This window comes from Pocillopora damicornis, chromosome 8, assembly GCF_964200805.1.
Source record: "Pocillopora damicornis chromosome 8, jaPocDami1.2, whole genome shotgun sequence".
Taxonomy (NCBI): Eukaryota; Metazoa; Cnidaria; class Anthozoa; order Scleractinia; family Pocilloporidae; genus Pocillopora; species Pocillopora damicornis.
In genome coordinates, this window is record NC_142677.1 from 17,114,598 (window position 1) to 17,130,742 (window position 16,145).

The following is a 16,145-nucleotide window of genomic DNA, read 5'->3' on the forward strand; positions in this document are numbered from 1 at the left end:
AGACTTTAAGGCCACGAGAATAAAGGAAATGATCACCGACTAAAGAAGCTCTTGACTGTTAAACAAATTCTTCTTGTTAGCACCTAAGGAAATGTGTAGAGAACAGTATGGAGAATATGCATACTGATGTTAGAGTGTAAAGCATTAACTAGGAGGGTCAGTGTTTGAAGGCTTTTGGCAGTACATCCCCCACCCACCCACCCTCACGTCTTAATTACCCACTGGAGTGCTAACGACGCAAACCGTTACAGTTGACTGGGAAAAATTTGCGAGTGGGCACCTCAGTCCAAATCATATAGTGACAAGTTAATTATACATAATTACCGTTTATGTGCATCTTAATGTATCTTATTTTTTTTTCATTTACGGGTGGATTCATACATGACGAGTTATTCGGTCTGGCTTCATCTGGCGAGGGGTTTAAGAAATAATCATTCGCATGGGAATATGATTTAATAATGTCAGGTTATATGAATTCAACTCGCCGAAGAAGTCTGCCCTTAATTTCCGCAAGGCCATCAGAGAATCAAAGAGGACAACGACCATATTTGAAAAGTCATATTTTCAACGCAGATCCGCCTGTGTCTACATTTGGGAGTGTTGTGTATGATAGTGATTATAACATGAGCTCTTACAGGAAACCCGCTGCTAATTTCCAAATCGGAAAGGAAGATTCAGATCACCTCAACAGCAAACATTCATCAGACGAGGATGAAACTCTATTTTATTTGCCTGACGATACGAAGCGAGACCAAGTGGAGGCACTGAAGATGAAGTTTTATCAAAAAAACAACGCCAACGAAAACTTGCCAAGGTTTGAAGCTCAGGCATCATATCTCGCTCAAGACGACAACAAAGGGAACAGAAGAACTCTTTTGAACCGTAGGCGACAGCACAGTGCTCCAGAAGGAGCTGAAAAGGTAACACCTGAAGCGGGTTTCTACAAGGAAGACAAAGGCGATGACGATGTAAAACTAGACTTGAAAATCTCGGACCGCTTTGAAGGCATCATGAAAGTAAATACAGAATTCCTTCAGTTACCGAGTATTAAAAAGGAAGAGGCGAATTCTAGTCACACTTCAGCTGTATCAGGCAGTGAATCCGAGACTAACATTGATTTCGTTAGTTTCGTCGATGAATCAAGAATGGGAGACCATCGCGCACAGCAAACACTTTCTGTTGGATCACAAGAAATATCATTCGAAAGGGACCTGACATCCAAAGTCAAAAAGTTTCTCCAAGAGCCTCAGCCTTTGGCCAGCACACAAAGTCTTCGAGTGAAGAAAATCCCCGATTTTAAGCTGCAAAGAAAAGTAAGTGGGAATGTTTACACTAGCGGTGCTGTGGAGCAGCTCAGAGGAGTGCCTATTAATACTGACACATGCCCACTGATGAGCCACTTTTCAAAGGACAGAAAATGGTATTATCAAGACAAAAGAAGAAAATGTCGCTATCTCAGAGTTCCAGAATCTCCTACTCCTCCTATTTCATATGTATTTGCAAAAGACGAACTAGCTGACTCGGTTTACGAGTAACATGGAAGTTCCTATATTTATTATCAAGTGTCAAAAACTTGACCATTTTGCCGCGGAATCTACGCCTCAGTGAGAATTGGCGACGCTAAAGCGGCCTGATTGGTCGCTAACGCTAGCGAAAATCACTTACACACGGGAAGTCATTCTCTTTTTTTTTTTTTTTTTTTCGCTCCGAGGCTAATAGCGTTCATGGTATTTATATCTCATCGAGTGTGTTTGTAACTCAAGAATGTTGTGTGGTAGAATACAATTGTTTTTCAAGTAAGCTATCAGCTAAGTTCACGAGAATATAATCTCTTGCTATGTCATGGTTATTGCGAAACATTCTATGCTCGTGGAAATGTCACACTAGATAATTAGAACAACGTTCATGTTGGTAATGCATGATGCACAAGAGCTACCAAGAGATACTTAAATTCCAAAGTCGCGTCTTAGTCTAATCCTGTTTGACTTACTAAATTAAAAAATAAATAAATCAGCTCAATTTATATTAATATTGAGGTAGCTCACGAGCAATGACGGCGTCTTTCATGTATATTCATTCATTATTGAATCGACTTTCGTTTGCGAACTTTACGGAAACACTGAACATCAATATCAACATCAATATTAAATTGCCGTTTCAGCGCTGAGTTCCGCTTTGCCATCTTATGCATCAATGACTTTATTTGTTATGGTAAACAAGAAATAATTAAAAGTAGCACATTGGACGACTTTCTTTTTTAATCCAAGGGTCAAATGTTATCATAGAATAAGATGGAAAATTGCTTTTGATCTACAGACACTTGTATGCGTTGTTGTTTCAGTAAATGTTTACCATTTGAAGACAAACAGTCGAAGTTATCTTTAGTGTAAACGCGGGAGCCCGAATATAACTTAAAGGCCCGATAGCGTGACTTTGGTGGCGTTTAGCGGTCAATCAACCCAGCCGTCATTTCCTCTGTGTTATTTTGGTAAATAAGGTCACATGGTTCATATGACGCTTTTCATTCTAATTTAACAATTGGTCTTGACAAGTAACACAGTGAACTGCTTTGTTTTCATATCGTATGGAGAAAGAGAGGCATCGTCGGAAAGTTTCAACGGGCCAAATAGGGTTAAAAAGAACTACTTCCGCAGTGTTAACTTCTTTAAAATGTGAACCAAGGCCGAATGATTTTCTGTCCGTTGACCATTTTAGCGCTCAGGATAATGGTGTTACCGAAAAGAATATTAAGGAACACAAAGCTAGAGATGGATCGAAAGTGGACCATAAAGAAGATGTAGTCGCTAACAGTTCTGAAGATTTAAGAGATGGGACAGTCGCCAAAAGATCGATCCAAGCACGGTCTTTACCACGAACCCTCTTCGTCAAAAGATCAGATCAGAGTCCCTGCTATGATATTGGAGTGAGCGTCACAAGGCATCGTTTGCCTCAGGAAATCAACACAACAAAGCAGAGCCAATTTATAAACAATTCAGCATCGGTCTCTGGAAGGCGAATGTCCTCTCCAGGAATAATTTTAGGCAGCTCTGCCAATGAACAAATATCTGGTTCTAAAAGAATTGTGACAGCACTCGAACGACAAACAAAACAAGTTATCACGCAAACGAAATACCCCTCGGAAACCGGAAAAGAATCAAGCGATTCATTGCCGAAAATTACCAAATCCCTCGAAACTTTGACGACGGAAGATCACATGAAGAGAAGCAGATCTTTAGACGAGGGAAGGAAGATTGTAATTAAGACCAGCAAATGGTCCCCACAAAGTGTAAGCTCTGACAAGTCCACGGATCGTACTCAAGGGCTTCTTGAAGCTAAGATTATTCCGGAAAGCCAAGCGGCCACACTGAAAACGCCGACCTTGGAAAGGGGCGATGATGATCGGTACGAAATGGAAAATTATGATAAGATCGTTCAGCCCACTCGATTTGAAAACAAGGAAACCAAGACAACTTTTCCAGCCCCAATAGATCTGGTCGGTGATTATTCATCGTGGAAAGCTAAAGAAGACAGGGGGAGCAAGGGAGGAAGTGAAAGTGTTGATCTTGTTAAATCTCAGATTGGCTTGGTGGAGAAGCCCAACGACGTCGCTTGCGAGGGAAAGAAACGGCATTCTCAGGGGCGCTCGCCGCGGCGTAAAATAACATTTAACAGTAAGGTGAAAGTCGACCACAGACCTAGGAGTAGGATTCCTCCTCAGAAACACGACTCAACCGCTGTTGACGCACTGTTTACGGTTTCAAACCCTGAGGACGAGTTAATCGACCTTAAAGTCAAAGCCTTTTTACGGAAACACCAGCCAAAGGCCAGTCATGGATCTTTGAAAGTTAAAGCCTCAAAGCACAAGAGACCTCTCCATCCAGCGAATAAATTACGAGAAAGAAGAAGCTATGAAAGAATTGTTGTTAACACGGATACGTGTCCAAGTTCAAACATAGTGACTCAGGACAGATCGTGGTATTATCAAGACCGAACAGGCAAGTGTCGGTATCTGAGAGTCCCTGAGTCACCAGTACCACCTGTAGAATGGGTGTTCAAACGAACCCCGTCTCCATAAGATAGCCCACAATGCCGACAGAGCTTTGATATACGAAATTTATAGGGGGCTTCTAATACGGGTCCCGACGGTAATGGTAACCAAAGCCTAGCTCCCAAAATGAAAAAGGGTCGATGCGATCTTTAAGTTTCAACCCAGTAACAGGGCTGGACGTAAGTGTTTGTGTGTGAAAAGTTCCAGTCTGTATATCGAGATCTCTGTAACCGGCAAAGTCCGTTTCTCATTTCACAATGAACACATCTTAAGATTGAGGGGGAAGTTGGAATGAATTCTGCTACAGAAAATAGAAATTAGCGTTGCATCTTTCGAACGGTTACCGCGATATAGGTGTGTTTCATTTTTGTTTTCCAGAGTTATTGATAAACGGCTTCCAACACAAGTCATAATATTACAATAACGTTTCTTCTCAAGTTACATAAGTTATTTAACCTTTGTACGAAATCCATTAGCCGGCGATTGTTTACAACTGTGATAGCAAAAAAAAAAAATAAACTCCACGCACGTCAAAACCGAAGATATATTTAGTTACATGTTTTACACAATAACACTTGTTATATTGACACTGAAATAAATTTGTATTGGAACAACAGGAAAGTTGTGGGTTTGAGTTTCCTGTCGCATTGTTAACATACTTAATGATATGAAGAGTAGATTTACGTGAACAACAATCTATAGATAAATATGACATAAGATACATGTTAAAAGAAATTTCGGAAGCTTGACACATTATGTACTAATTGACTGAGAGGGAGGGCCGGATGGAAAAATATTTGGCTTGAGGTTATAACGTACAGAATGCGTGCAGCAAGGTCCTTGCGTCACGATCGAGAGACGAACATTTTCCCGGCCGGCTGAACTTGCCTCAGTCAATGAACATTTTATCTTATGACCATCGCTCTTTCCCTTTTTTTTCTTCCTTGTTTTAACTCGCATCACACGGGGCCATACAGCTTTTCTCGGCTCTGCTCAAGCTATCCCGTACGGCCCCCTTTGGAGGATTTTTAGGGAATGTTTTTCAAAAGATGCAGACTTGGGCCGTACGGGTTGTATGAAAGTTAAAAGTCAGGATCTAAAATCTAAGGCAAATAATCTCATGTTTTAAGGTCTTAACTTGTGATTTAGGTTCGATAAGGTCGAAGTCTTGAACTGACCAGAAGCAGGTAACTCATCAAACACTGCATAAAGTAGCCATAGATTTATCAATACTATCTTGCATGTAAATAGTTTAGGGAGAATTTTTTGCTTAAATAGTTGAAACAACACTTGTGGATGGACTGCAATCCTATTGGTCAGGTTCGTGTGCATCACAAGCGGTATTTGAATTACACGACATTCAGGCATCACTCATCCTCCAGATTACTTGCTGAGTAGGACAAGTGATCAAAACGGAGACAGCAGGTATTCCTTGAGGGACCAGAAGTCGATGTTGTATTCGTTCTAGTCCTTTGCGAGTCTTTGTGCCATTTGACCCGTCTGTTTTTGAACCAGGTCTGAAAAATGTGCAACCTTGTTAATTTTAAACAGTATGCCTTGAATCAATGTTTCCTTGTATGCCAATATAAACTCAGAAATACCTTAATGATTTTCTCAGAAATCCCCAGTTCTTGTGTCAACCTGTGATAATTCTGCATTGAAAGGAAGGGCGAGCAGCTAAATGTCTTCTCCAGCTCTCGCTTTTGATGAGTAGTAAACTTAGTACGACTTCGACGAGCTGTGAGTTTTGCCAGCTTAGTGGCAAGTTCCAGTGCTTCCTGAGGTATGGTACCTGCACAGGAAAGTTAATGTTATTAAATTCACACAAAACTTAAACCTCGACAAGCCATCTACAGGGAAAGTAGCTATGGACGGGTTTTGTCGATATCTACCACCTATCTAGGGTAAATTATAGCAGCAATCAAGTTTCTTCTTGAGAGAGAGCAAAAACATTGCAAGAGAAGAGATTGGAACGAGACGCGGGCTAGACAGGTTGCGCTTCGCCTCAGTCGCCTCTCACCATATCACATCACGTTTTTTTTTTCCCTCCTAGCTCCTAGTCCTGCCAGAAAGTAGCAAAAAACCAAAGATTAAAAAATGAAAAACTACTGCATGATAGTCCGAACAGATCTATGCAATGACGATACATATGTGAACAACAGTGTCAGAGAAAGCTGAGATTGATTTTCAGTCACATGTTGTCGTGGTACTACAACCTAGTACCTAATCATCCTCACTGAATTTAGTATTTAAAGAGCTGAACAATAAACTAAAAACTCAACTTCTCTTGGTTCCTTCTCAATTTTTTTAAACTTTACAAGTTCACTTGTATGAGATCAACCGTTTTATTGAACTAGAACAATCCATCATGTTAAAAAGTCTCCGCGGATACAAAATACAATGATTGTTTTTTTTTCTAAAAATGATCGTAAAGGTACGAGAGCCTCTCTATGTTTCCGTTAACTCTGTGTAGCATTTTGACCCCTCGGCGTCCTTTTCTAGTCAACGAAAGGTTGAAATCTGATGAAAAAGAACCGATAGATCGATTCATATTCCCCAAACAGTGATTCGTTTCGAGAAATGATAAAACATACATTAACTATATAATTTCATACTGGTGTGGAGTTCTGACCTTTCACTAAATCTACTGAGACGAGAGGCTGTGGTTTTTATCACAATAAAAGATGTGAGATAGAATGAGAATGATTTAGTTTTTGTGTTACATCTTTTATGGACTACGTCTATAATAACCTTTGAACGAGTAAAATCAATAGAGAGGGATTTTATATAAATTTATCTCGGTGGCCGAAAAAAGTCCTGCTCCCTCAAAGATCAAACCGCAGATCTTTGGATCGTTAGGTTAAATCCATGTCTTATTTCTGAGCTCAAGGAAATCAAGAAGTGAACTGAACCACAAAAGCAGACATTTCGGCGCAGAATTATTTGAAGGGTTCATAACCTTTGATATTTAGTCTACGAACTTCATCATCTAAACAATGTGAAAAAAAATTCCATTAGACGAACCTGATTCCTTTATGGCACCATCGATCAAGAAAACCTTCTCATCCGAGTTATGAGTCTGTCGATTCCATCTTTCTTCCCGGCCGGCGTAGCAAATTGTCGCTGGTCTGGGATAGTCGAGTTGGGAACGCTCAGACTGATTCAAGTTTTTTTGATGAATCATTCCAAAGCTGCAAGATAACGTGATGTTTGCCATTTCCAGAATGCTCGATTTTCTGTGTTCCTATCCTAGATCATTCAAAATATGTAATCTAAATATGCGCTTTTTGCACGTAATTGTGTCTATTTATTTTCCTTTGGGTTTTTTCAATTTTACGCAGCTTAAACTAAAATTTTCGAAAGAGAGTTTTCGAAAACAGATTAGATAGAAAACAAACGTCATAGAGCCACCCCTAGCAACCTCTTGTTTTTGCTTTTGCGCTTTGTTGTTTTGTTTTTCTGATTTTTTTGTCCATTCTTCCATTTTTTTTACGATTGGCACCATTCGTTAGATGGTTACAGCTCGTTACGCGTGTAATAATTTCATTGGGTTAATACAACACATTTTTCATTCATTTTAATTTACCATGGTACATCGACACTCTTCAACTTAGAGAACACAATCTTAAACCTGCCATTTGAGATTCAAGAATGAAAAAGAAGAAGATTCGTCAGTGAAATCAGCCTGAGACCAAGTATTTAAATTTCTTAATTTAAATACTTGGAATAGACTGTTAGCTGTAAAAGTCACGTCATGCGGACGAAAATATTGCCAGTATAGTCTCCCATGTTTATGCTTTAATCTTACTCAGTGAAATAGTCCTGACATTTCTGAATTTTCTGTTTTTTCAATTAGGTTGTTAGGTGTTTACATTGCCTTCAGAACGAAATAAGAAATGTTAAAAAAAATATAAGTGAACTCAAGTAACTTTTTAACATCAAAAAAGATTACGAAAAGTGACTAACCGAAACAATTATCTTTGTGCTATGTGTATTTTATGTAAGATCTCTACACGTGCACCTATTTTTCACAACGTTAACTTAGAAAAAAGCAAAAAGAAAAAAGAAAAAGCCAAATTGAACTTTATAAGCATATAAAACTACCCTCTTGCTACGTGCCCATGTAACAAGCGACATGTAAACATGAGCTCATAGGCTCATATAAACAAAGATATCTCCCAACTCTCCGCCAATTCATAAAAGTAATAAGCCATAAAGCTAACCGAATTCAGCGTGAAGCTAGTCAATGTCACTTAGCAAAAATTCAACGTTAGAAATCAGTGTTTCGGCAGCGAGATCGAACCGGTCCTCTTTTTGCACCTGCTTGTAAAGAGCCTGCAATCGCTATTGCCACATTACTCACATCATAAATGGATGTTATAGATTAATTTCAAGTTTATCTCTCTCAAAATATTTCTACGTTCGATACACCATTTAAACACTAAGCGTTATAAATTTTTCGGGCACAGTTGGGTGAATTGATGAGAAATCGCGCCTCACTGTTGCTCAGACGAGCTCTCCATCGGTTAGTTTTCAATTCAATCAAACCATAGGGACTCTTGTAAACGGTCATCTGCTATATAATTTTCTATCAAATTCAAATGAGTCTGTCTCTTGGTAAGGGGTCGAGATAAAAAGTCACATAGCTACACCAGCCTAGAGGTCAGCAACTAACGGCACAGTTTTTTACAATTAAGAAATCATCAAGATCGAGCCGGTTCCCTTTCTGTAGTCTGGAAAATGTGTGCTATTACCGCCTAATAGATAACCCGGTAGGTAATTTACCTGAATCAGCCACTGGAAGATATTCAGTTCTTCTAATCAAACCGTCAGATGAAATATCTTCCACGCACCCCAACTTGTAGAAGAGGGGAAGATAACCTCAGGCTTCAAGAGTAGCGCTCAGAGGTTACGCTTTCTCAGCTTTTTGGGTAATTTTTTTGATAAAAAACTGAAACTTGTTAGCGAGTAGAGTGGTATGTTGCTCGCACCATTAGGATATGTATCTCGCACCAATTAATTTGCTGCCTTTTATCACGTACTCTGATCGCGTTGTCCAACCCCACTGAAAAAAAATTCACATGGAACTAAAAGCTACTGATGGTGAACTTTCCACGCAATTCTTCCGCGTTTTGACTTCATCTAACGATAAAATTCCCTTTTAATTACCTCGGACTTAACCCATCGTGTGTTAATTCCTTGTAAGTAACCTGCATCTTATCACGTATTTCACACACAGAGAGGCAACAACCAATCAAGGAGCCCTTTTTTGGAATATTCTCGTTTTCTCTTGTTTAATGTAACTTCACTATTCGGAGATCGCAAGATATCCCTGCTTAGGATCTAATGGAGATACAACAGAGTTTCAGTTTGCTTTTCGTAGTAAAATTACGTGGAATCACACTTTTGGGGCGACTAAGTGTCGACGAATAATTTTGATTTTCTTTCTGTAAGAGGAACGGCAGTAAGCGTAGTCTCTTACGCAGTCGTTATTTGGTCACGTCACGCAACACGCTCTCTCTCCAACGGGGAATAGAGGGCGTTGTGTGACGAGATCAGACAACGGCTGCGAAGGAGACAACAGTAAGCTTGGCACCGATGCATTTGATTTTTGATTAGAGGTATTTCGACAATAGAGAAAATAGACCACAAAATACCTGTGTGAGTTCAGATAAATTTGGTTGTTTTTGTCTTTCTCTTAAGGTGACGTAATGCAATAGTTTCGTTCTTTTGAAAGTTCTGCTCTTTTTCTGTTACAAAAATGAAAACATTATGTTCACAAAACGTCCCACCTCGACTTACCCGGCCAAAACATAACTCTTGCATGCTACGCTTGCCCCTTTTTTTTTTTAATCGTCATTACGTCATCATGGTGAATGCCACAAACCACAAACCGCAAGCTGCCAAACATTACACATCAGATTTCACCACAGAACCACTAACTAATAAGCTGTTGTTCTCAAATTAGTCGCGCCGCAGGAACGCTCACTAAAATTAGAAAAATTATCATTGGAAGAGGGGTATGTACCAGGGATAAGTTTCTCTCAGTTGATATTCTGTTGGTAAAAACTATTCCACGATGAGCTCCTCGAGAGATGTAGAAAGATGTTTTCTCTCTGAAAAGAATCAATAGGGATTTTTGTAGGAATAAATGATCAGTTTAAGTCGTTCAGTCGGACTCCTTAACCCTTTAACCCCCATGAGTGACCAAGAGAGAATTTCTCCTTACAATATCAATGCAATATCAACCAGACAAGTGATGAAAATAAAGAAAAGTCTTATTTAGGGGATTATCGGTTGATCCAATACCAAATTCTCCAAACTAACATCAGAAGAACTATATGGCAGACAGTAAGGAGAATTAATAATGAGATCTTGGGAGTTAAAGGGTTAAGAAACGGGAAAATGCAATAAGTGACTCTATTGAGACCCATGATTTGGTCAAGGTTACTGTTTTTTCCACTGATTCGTTCAACGGATTTCGCTTGGAGAGAGGGCACGCTCTTAAGTCCCATTCACAACAACAACAAAACATGTTCAGTTAAACCAGGTTTAACTGAAAGAAAATCAGCTACAGCAAAAAGAAAAACTAAAGTTTGCAAAGAAGGGTCTGAAAGGGGTTAACCGACTTACTGAAAAAGGGTTAAATATAACTGACTACCGACACAACGCAAAAAGATTACTGATTAGCGAAAAGTGAATACTAACCGACATCCGATATGGTCCGACATTGTCGATATTTGTGATCAGAAAGAAGATCACTTTAGCTTAGGAGGTAACTACTTTAAATTGAACATTCAAATAATTATAGAATTTCCTGTCATCAAACTTCCTTCAAGGCGGGTTCAGAGCGCGGGCTCATTTCCAGAACAACATCCAGTACTAACGAACTCGAATATATAACTTGCATTGTTAATCATTAACCGAGATTTATCGACAAACGATGAAGATCATAAAATTTTACCTGACTACCGACAAAGTAATGAAATTCTAGGCGACAACCGACACGAAGACCCTCCCCTCCTTCCCCCCCCCCCCCCCCCCCGCATTCAGAGTTCAAGTAATCACTAACTTATACTTCAGCAATTTCTTTAAAGAAACTGAACAGCCTTAGCTTTGGTCTGAATAAGGTGTTAGCCTGCTTCAGCTCAAAAATGAAGAAAGGGAGCCATGTTTCGAAATACGCCTTTAGTAATAAAAACGAGTTCGTTATTTTTTCTATGTAAAGTGATAAAGGTGAAAAAGTGAAACTCTTGAGCCGGTTCTTTTCTTCGGCTTTTTTTTTCGACGTAGACGGGGGTTATTGCGCGATAACTGTCCGATGATTTTGCACCACGTGACGTTGCGTAACCATGAGAATCACGGGAAAATCAATGAGTGGGTTATAAAATAACAAAAACTTCACTACTTATATGGGGTAAAGTACATTTAAATATGATCTGCTGCGCTTATATAACACCACAACTACGTCAATCAAAGGAGTTTAGACCAATTCTACCGGCAGAAGTATCACTTATAATAACTTGCTTTTTGAGAGTGAATTACCGTCCACACTGGAATAATCACAAATTTTGATGCTAAAATTTTGAGCTCTTTGATTTCATCAAAAGTTATAGTATGACATATACTGAACTATTCGTGATAGATTCAAACATGCACTTACTCCTGGTTACTGAAAAGACGTATAAAATTAACCGCTCGTGGCTAACAACGATCAAAAACATTTTCGTCTTGAGAGATCGGTTTTCCCCTCTGTTAACAATTAGTGATTTATAATGGTTATTAACTATCAGGGTGAAGACCTGTGATCGGTGAACAGGTTAGTATTAAAAAGTTACTGTAACATCTGAATAAACCTGATAAAACATTCTTATTTGTGGCTTGCTCTAACGTTAGCACAAGTCTTAGCCTCATTCCCGAGAAAATAAGTTTGCAAAATGGTCCATTTTGAACTGTTGACCTTTTCCTTATCAAGAAGAAGACTGGGGGCACAAAATATATTTCTGGAATTCTGTAACAATTTAGCCGTGCAAACATCAAATGCTCAAATCTGGTTGTTAATAATAACGCTGCAAAACTTTCTTCCCTTCCCTCTCAATTGTGATGCAATTTTTGCCCAAAAAGTCTATGCAAATCACAATGCCTTAACGCCTTAATTTCATAAATAGTACGTTTTCCTTTAACGTTGCTCCTTCTTCTTCTTCGGTCCGCTTTCGCCAGACATATATCAGTCGAGCTCTGTTGGGAACTGGATCGAGTGTGACGTCAAGTGACGTCATTTTTTAGTGACTAGTTTGATTATTCTACAATTTGTGAACCTAGCAAAGTTTGTATGTAGCATGAGATTTTAGTGCTTTAAGAAGTTAGTGTTATTCTACATATAAAGTTAGCATGCTTCAAACAAACAAATAATAGTAATAATAATGATGCTAATGAAAGTGGTAATAAATATGACAAAGACAGTTTCAACGAGAAAAAAACATGATAAAAATAACAACAGTTAGTTTTATAAATACTTTTTTCCGGGTTGTAATGAGGCTTTCTATATCCTCAATTTAAGTTAAAAAAGTGTTGGGAATCAAGAATACAAGACGTAATACCTTCGAAAGACAGTAATATAATAAGATGTTTGAAATATGTGGAGGAGCAAGTCCAGTGAGAGCGGTGAAAGTGATGAGTCAATTTTAAAGAATTAGTGGAAAAATCAAACAAATACATAATTGTCTCAAGGCATAAGTAAAGCATATCAATTATGCATCTGCCATTTTTAAAAATGAATTATGATTTGCTGATGTACGAGGCTTGTGGAGAACCAAGCAACATCCGTGCATCACGCACCAAAAGTTTGCTATTAGGATATGGCACGTGACCCAAATAGGTAAAGTAGGGACCAGTCCTAAGGGATGCAGGAGCTAAGCCCTCACCGGTCTGCCGCTCTTCTTTCCGCCATTTTACACGTCTGTTCTTGAACCAAGTCTTAAAAAGAAATATAAGATGTTCGAATTAATATTGCCCTAGATGCTGATTTTCCCTGCGGACGGAGGAATGCGCGAATGAATTTAAAAGAAAATAATTGGTGTTTTGGAAACCAAGGTTAAGAGCTGATGATGCGCGAATAATTGTGAATCTAAATTTAGACGAACGAAGCAGGAAATGGCCGGTCACCTGCACTAAGATATGATTGGTTGACATTCTAGGACGTGGCTATGTAACGTAATCACTTCTCTTCCTTTACGTGTACTGTACACCAGTTAGGATGCCAAGGTCAAGGGCTGATGTCGTGCAAGTCCTTAACATGTTGATTGGTTAAATTTTGAGATTGGCCCTAATGACGTCATTTCCTTTCACCTGCGCCTCCTCCACCTCCTTATTACTCTCAAGATCTCATAGCGACTCTCCCTCCCTCCCTCCCTCTGTGTAAATGCAGTGATGGTTTCAATTAATATGAAGACAGTGGAGATGTTTTGAATGTATGATGTCTTTTTAAATCAAAAGGTTTTTGAGAAAATCGCTTAATTGGGATCGGTGAGGAGCAAGAAATGACACCCACAACATGGGCACAATACCGTGACACATTACTTGAAAAGCATTAGGGCAATTCTACTTTACACATCAAATCACACTCTATGAGAATTGTCCAGTTTGGACAGAATCTTCAAACTACTTCCTTTCATGACAATCTTTCAACTATTATAATGTATTCAATGAAAGAAGTGATCTTTGGTGTTGTTTTTCCATCTAAAAACGAGAGCAGAATGATTTAGTACTAAGATCTACCTGGATTTTTTCACATGAAATTCCCAGTTCTTGAGATAATGCTAGGCGTTTCTGAGCTGAAATATACTGTGACAGAGAAAATGTCCTCTCCAACACACATCTTTGATAAACAGTGAATTGAACTCTTGTACATTTGACTGGTTCTTTTACTGGCCCTTCCCTCTTTTTTTGAGGCTCTGAATGCGAGAAAAGAAAAACAAATTATGATGATGCCATTCTAGAAATGTTTAGACAAATTGACGGGAAAATACCCGTCGGCTGCTTGGCGATTTTATTTGTACTGGCAGCCGACAAGTTAATTTAACATGCCCTGGCAACAGGAACATAAAAAAACTACTAATGATCTTATGGATGTGGTGTCCAAACGTTACCAAGTCGATTCTTTCTCTTCATTTGCAGAAATCCAGTTGAAACGTTGCAAGTTGGTAAGCGTTCAGGATTAGAACTTTGGAAGTAAAAAAGGGATAGGAATTCATAATTTGGGCTGCGTGGATGATATATATTTTTTGTCTTTTTATTATTTCCTTCTTTTGAAAAATTAGGGAAAACTATTCATTTTTTAAGAAATGGGTATGGTTCTTCTCGTAACTTTATCTATCAAGGATTTGATTTTTTTCAGAAAATTAAGAATTTTAAAAGCCTTATTCAACTGCTCTTTTTCATTTTTTTTCCACTTACCTCCTTCGCCGTCGGTAAAATTAAAAAAAAATTCTGTATGACTATCCATGTATTTCGGAAACGCGAATAGTCTCGTCTTCTCTCTCCTAATCGAAGATTTACCATTTCGGTATAAGTTCGAAAGCTATTTTCCATGCTATGAATGCACGATTACAGCAGGCTACATCACTTAATATAATTTTTGACCAACCTTTTGTTGGGTTCACTCGAATAACGGTGCGTGTCTCTTTTGGGAAACTGTGATCAGTGACATTTTGGGCAACAGAAATCGTCACGGGTTCAGCGTACAGACATCCAGGGCAAGCTGATGGCTCATCCATGATTCGAGAAGAACTGGTCGAACCAGCACCACTTTGATAGACGTGATAAAAGGCCATGTTAATTCTGGCTGAGTCCGCATTAACTAAGTTTTAACGCTTCATTTAACCAATCTATTTCTACTCTTCAACTCCCCTCTGCCAATCATGTATATTAACGTCTATTTTAGTGAAAAACAAATGGGAATGACGTCACTAAAGCGCTCTTCCAATTAACGCGTTAAAGACTTGCATGACATCAGCCCTGACCTTGACATCTTAGCTGGTATATGGCACACGTAAGGGAAGAGAGGTGATAACGTCTTAAAGCCACGCCTTAAAATATTAACCAATCGTCTTAAAGTGAGTTGACATCAATCTATGTTTCGTTCGTTCGAACATGGGACCATCATCTGTTTGCGCAGCAATGTACGAGCTCTATTTCCAAGATGACGTTTTTTTGCCTGCCTAAAGTCCGTAATGGCTCTCGTATCTGCCCCGTCACTAGTTTTAACGATTTAAGAAAAATTAGGAGACCTAGGCAGGGGTAGTATGGCCACTTTGATTGGTGTTAACAAAGTAGAATGGCACCTGAAAACGGGAAATCAGCCCGCTGAGTGCCAAGTTCTCGCGTTTCATCTCCCTAATTAATGACGCCATAAAATTATGGTAGAAAGTAGAAACACCATCTAAAGTTCTCTAATTTTCTTAGTGGCCCTTATTGCATATACACTTTAAATTATACTTTAAAATAACATATGCATGGACCAATCTCATACCCAGATTCTACTGTTAACTACCGCTTGGCATTAGAAGGTCTGGGTACAAGACTAACAATTACACGAACCGTCTCTCGTATGCTTTGATCATATTAACACCAGTAACTTTTCCAAACGAAAAGAAGGTTGCCGAAAAAACAGGATTTTCAAGATGTTTTGTGAAACATCAAGCTTAAAGTGCATCATGTTTCAGCTTTCTTATTGCAGGAGATTTCTTGTCCTTAAGATCAAGCCAGAAGCGTTTATGATTCCGTTGAACTTTCCCATGTTTCCGAACAACGCTACGCTACGCTCGTCTTTAAGCGATTTATCATTTCCATTTTGAAATCAGTGTTGGTCTTTGCAATCTGATTGGCTATCAACAGAGCGATTTAATTACGATTTTTTCCCCCTAAATCGTATCGTTTTCCCTGCCGAGGAGATCACAGAACTAACGCAAATCAAAACATGTATTTGACTCATTGCAATGCAATCTATTCATGAAAAGCACCATTTTGTTACTATGGATTGATTTTTTTTCTTCTTCGGAAAAGGATAACCTGCCACTGGATCGATAAAATATTGGTA

At 38.9% G+C, this 16,145-nt stretch overlaps 3 protein-coding genes across 3 annotated transcripts; 2 read left to right on the forward strand and 1 right to left on the reverse strand.

Moving 5' to 3' along the window:
- Positions 1 to 458: 458 nt before the first annotated feature.
- On the forward strand, positions 459 to 2,366 carry LOC149041652 (uncharacterized). The gene has a single exon (XM_089213797.1). It carries the CDS (start codon positions 459 to 461, stop codon positions 1,533 to 1,535), a length of 1,077 nt encoding a protein of 358 aa, XP_089069923.1. The 3' UTR covers positions 1,536 to 2,366.
- On the forward strand, positions 2,362 to 4,664 carry LOC113671990 (uncharacterized). Its single transcript, XM_027188257.2, has one exon. The coding sequence runs from the start codon at positions 2,585 to 2,587 to the stop codon at positions 4,073 to 4,075; it is 1,491 nt and encodes a 496-aa protein (XP_027044058.2). The 5' UTR covers positions 2,362 to 2,584; the 3' UTR covers positions 4,076 to 4,664.
- A 6,824-nt stretch (positions 4,665 to 11,488) lies between these two features.
- Positions 11,489 to 15,885, reverse strand: LOC113671995 (visual system homeobox 1). Its single transcript, XM_027188262.2, has 3 exons — positions 14,694 to 15,885; positions 13,826 to 14,001; positions 11,489 to 13,024 (listed from the first exon to the last, which is right to left on the reverse strand). Exons 1-3 carry the CDS (start codon positions 14,878 to 14,880, stop codon positions 12,827 to 12,829), a joined length of 561 nt encoding a protein of 186 aa, XP_027044063.2. The 5' UTR covers positions 14,881 to 15,885; the 3' UTR covers positions 11,489 to 12,826.
- Between the last annotated feature and the right edge of the window lie 260 nt (positions 15,886 to 16,145).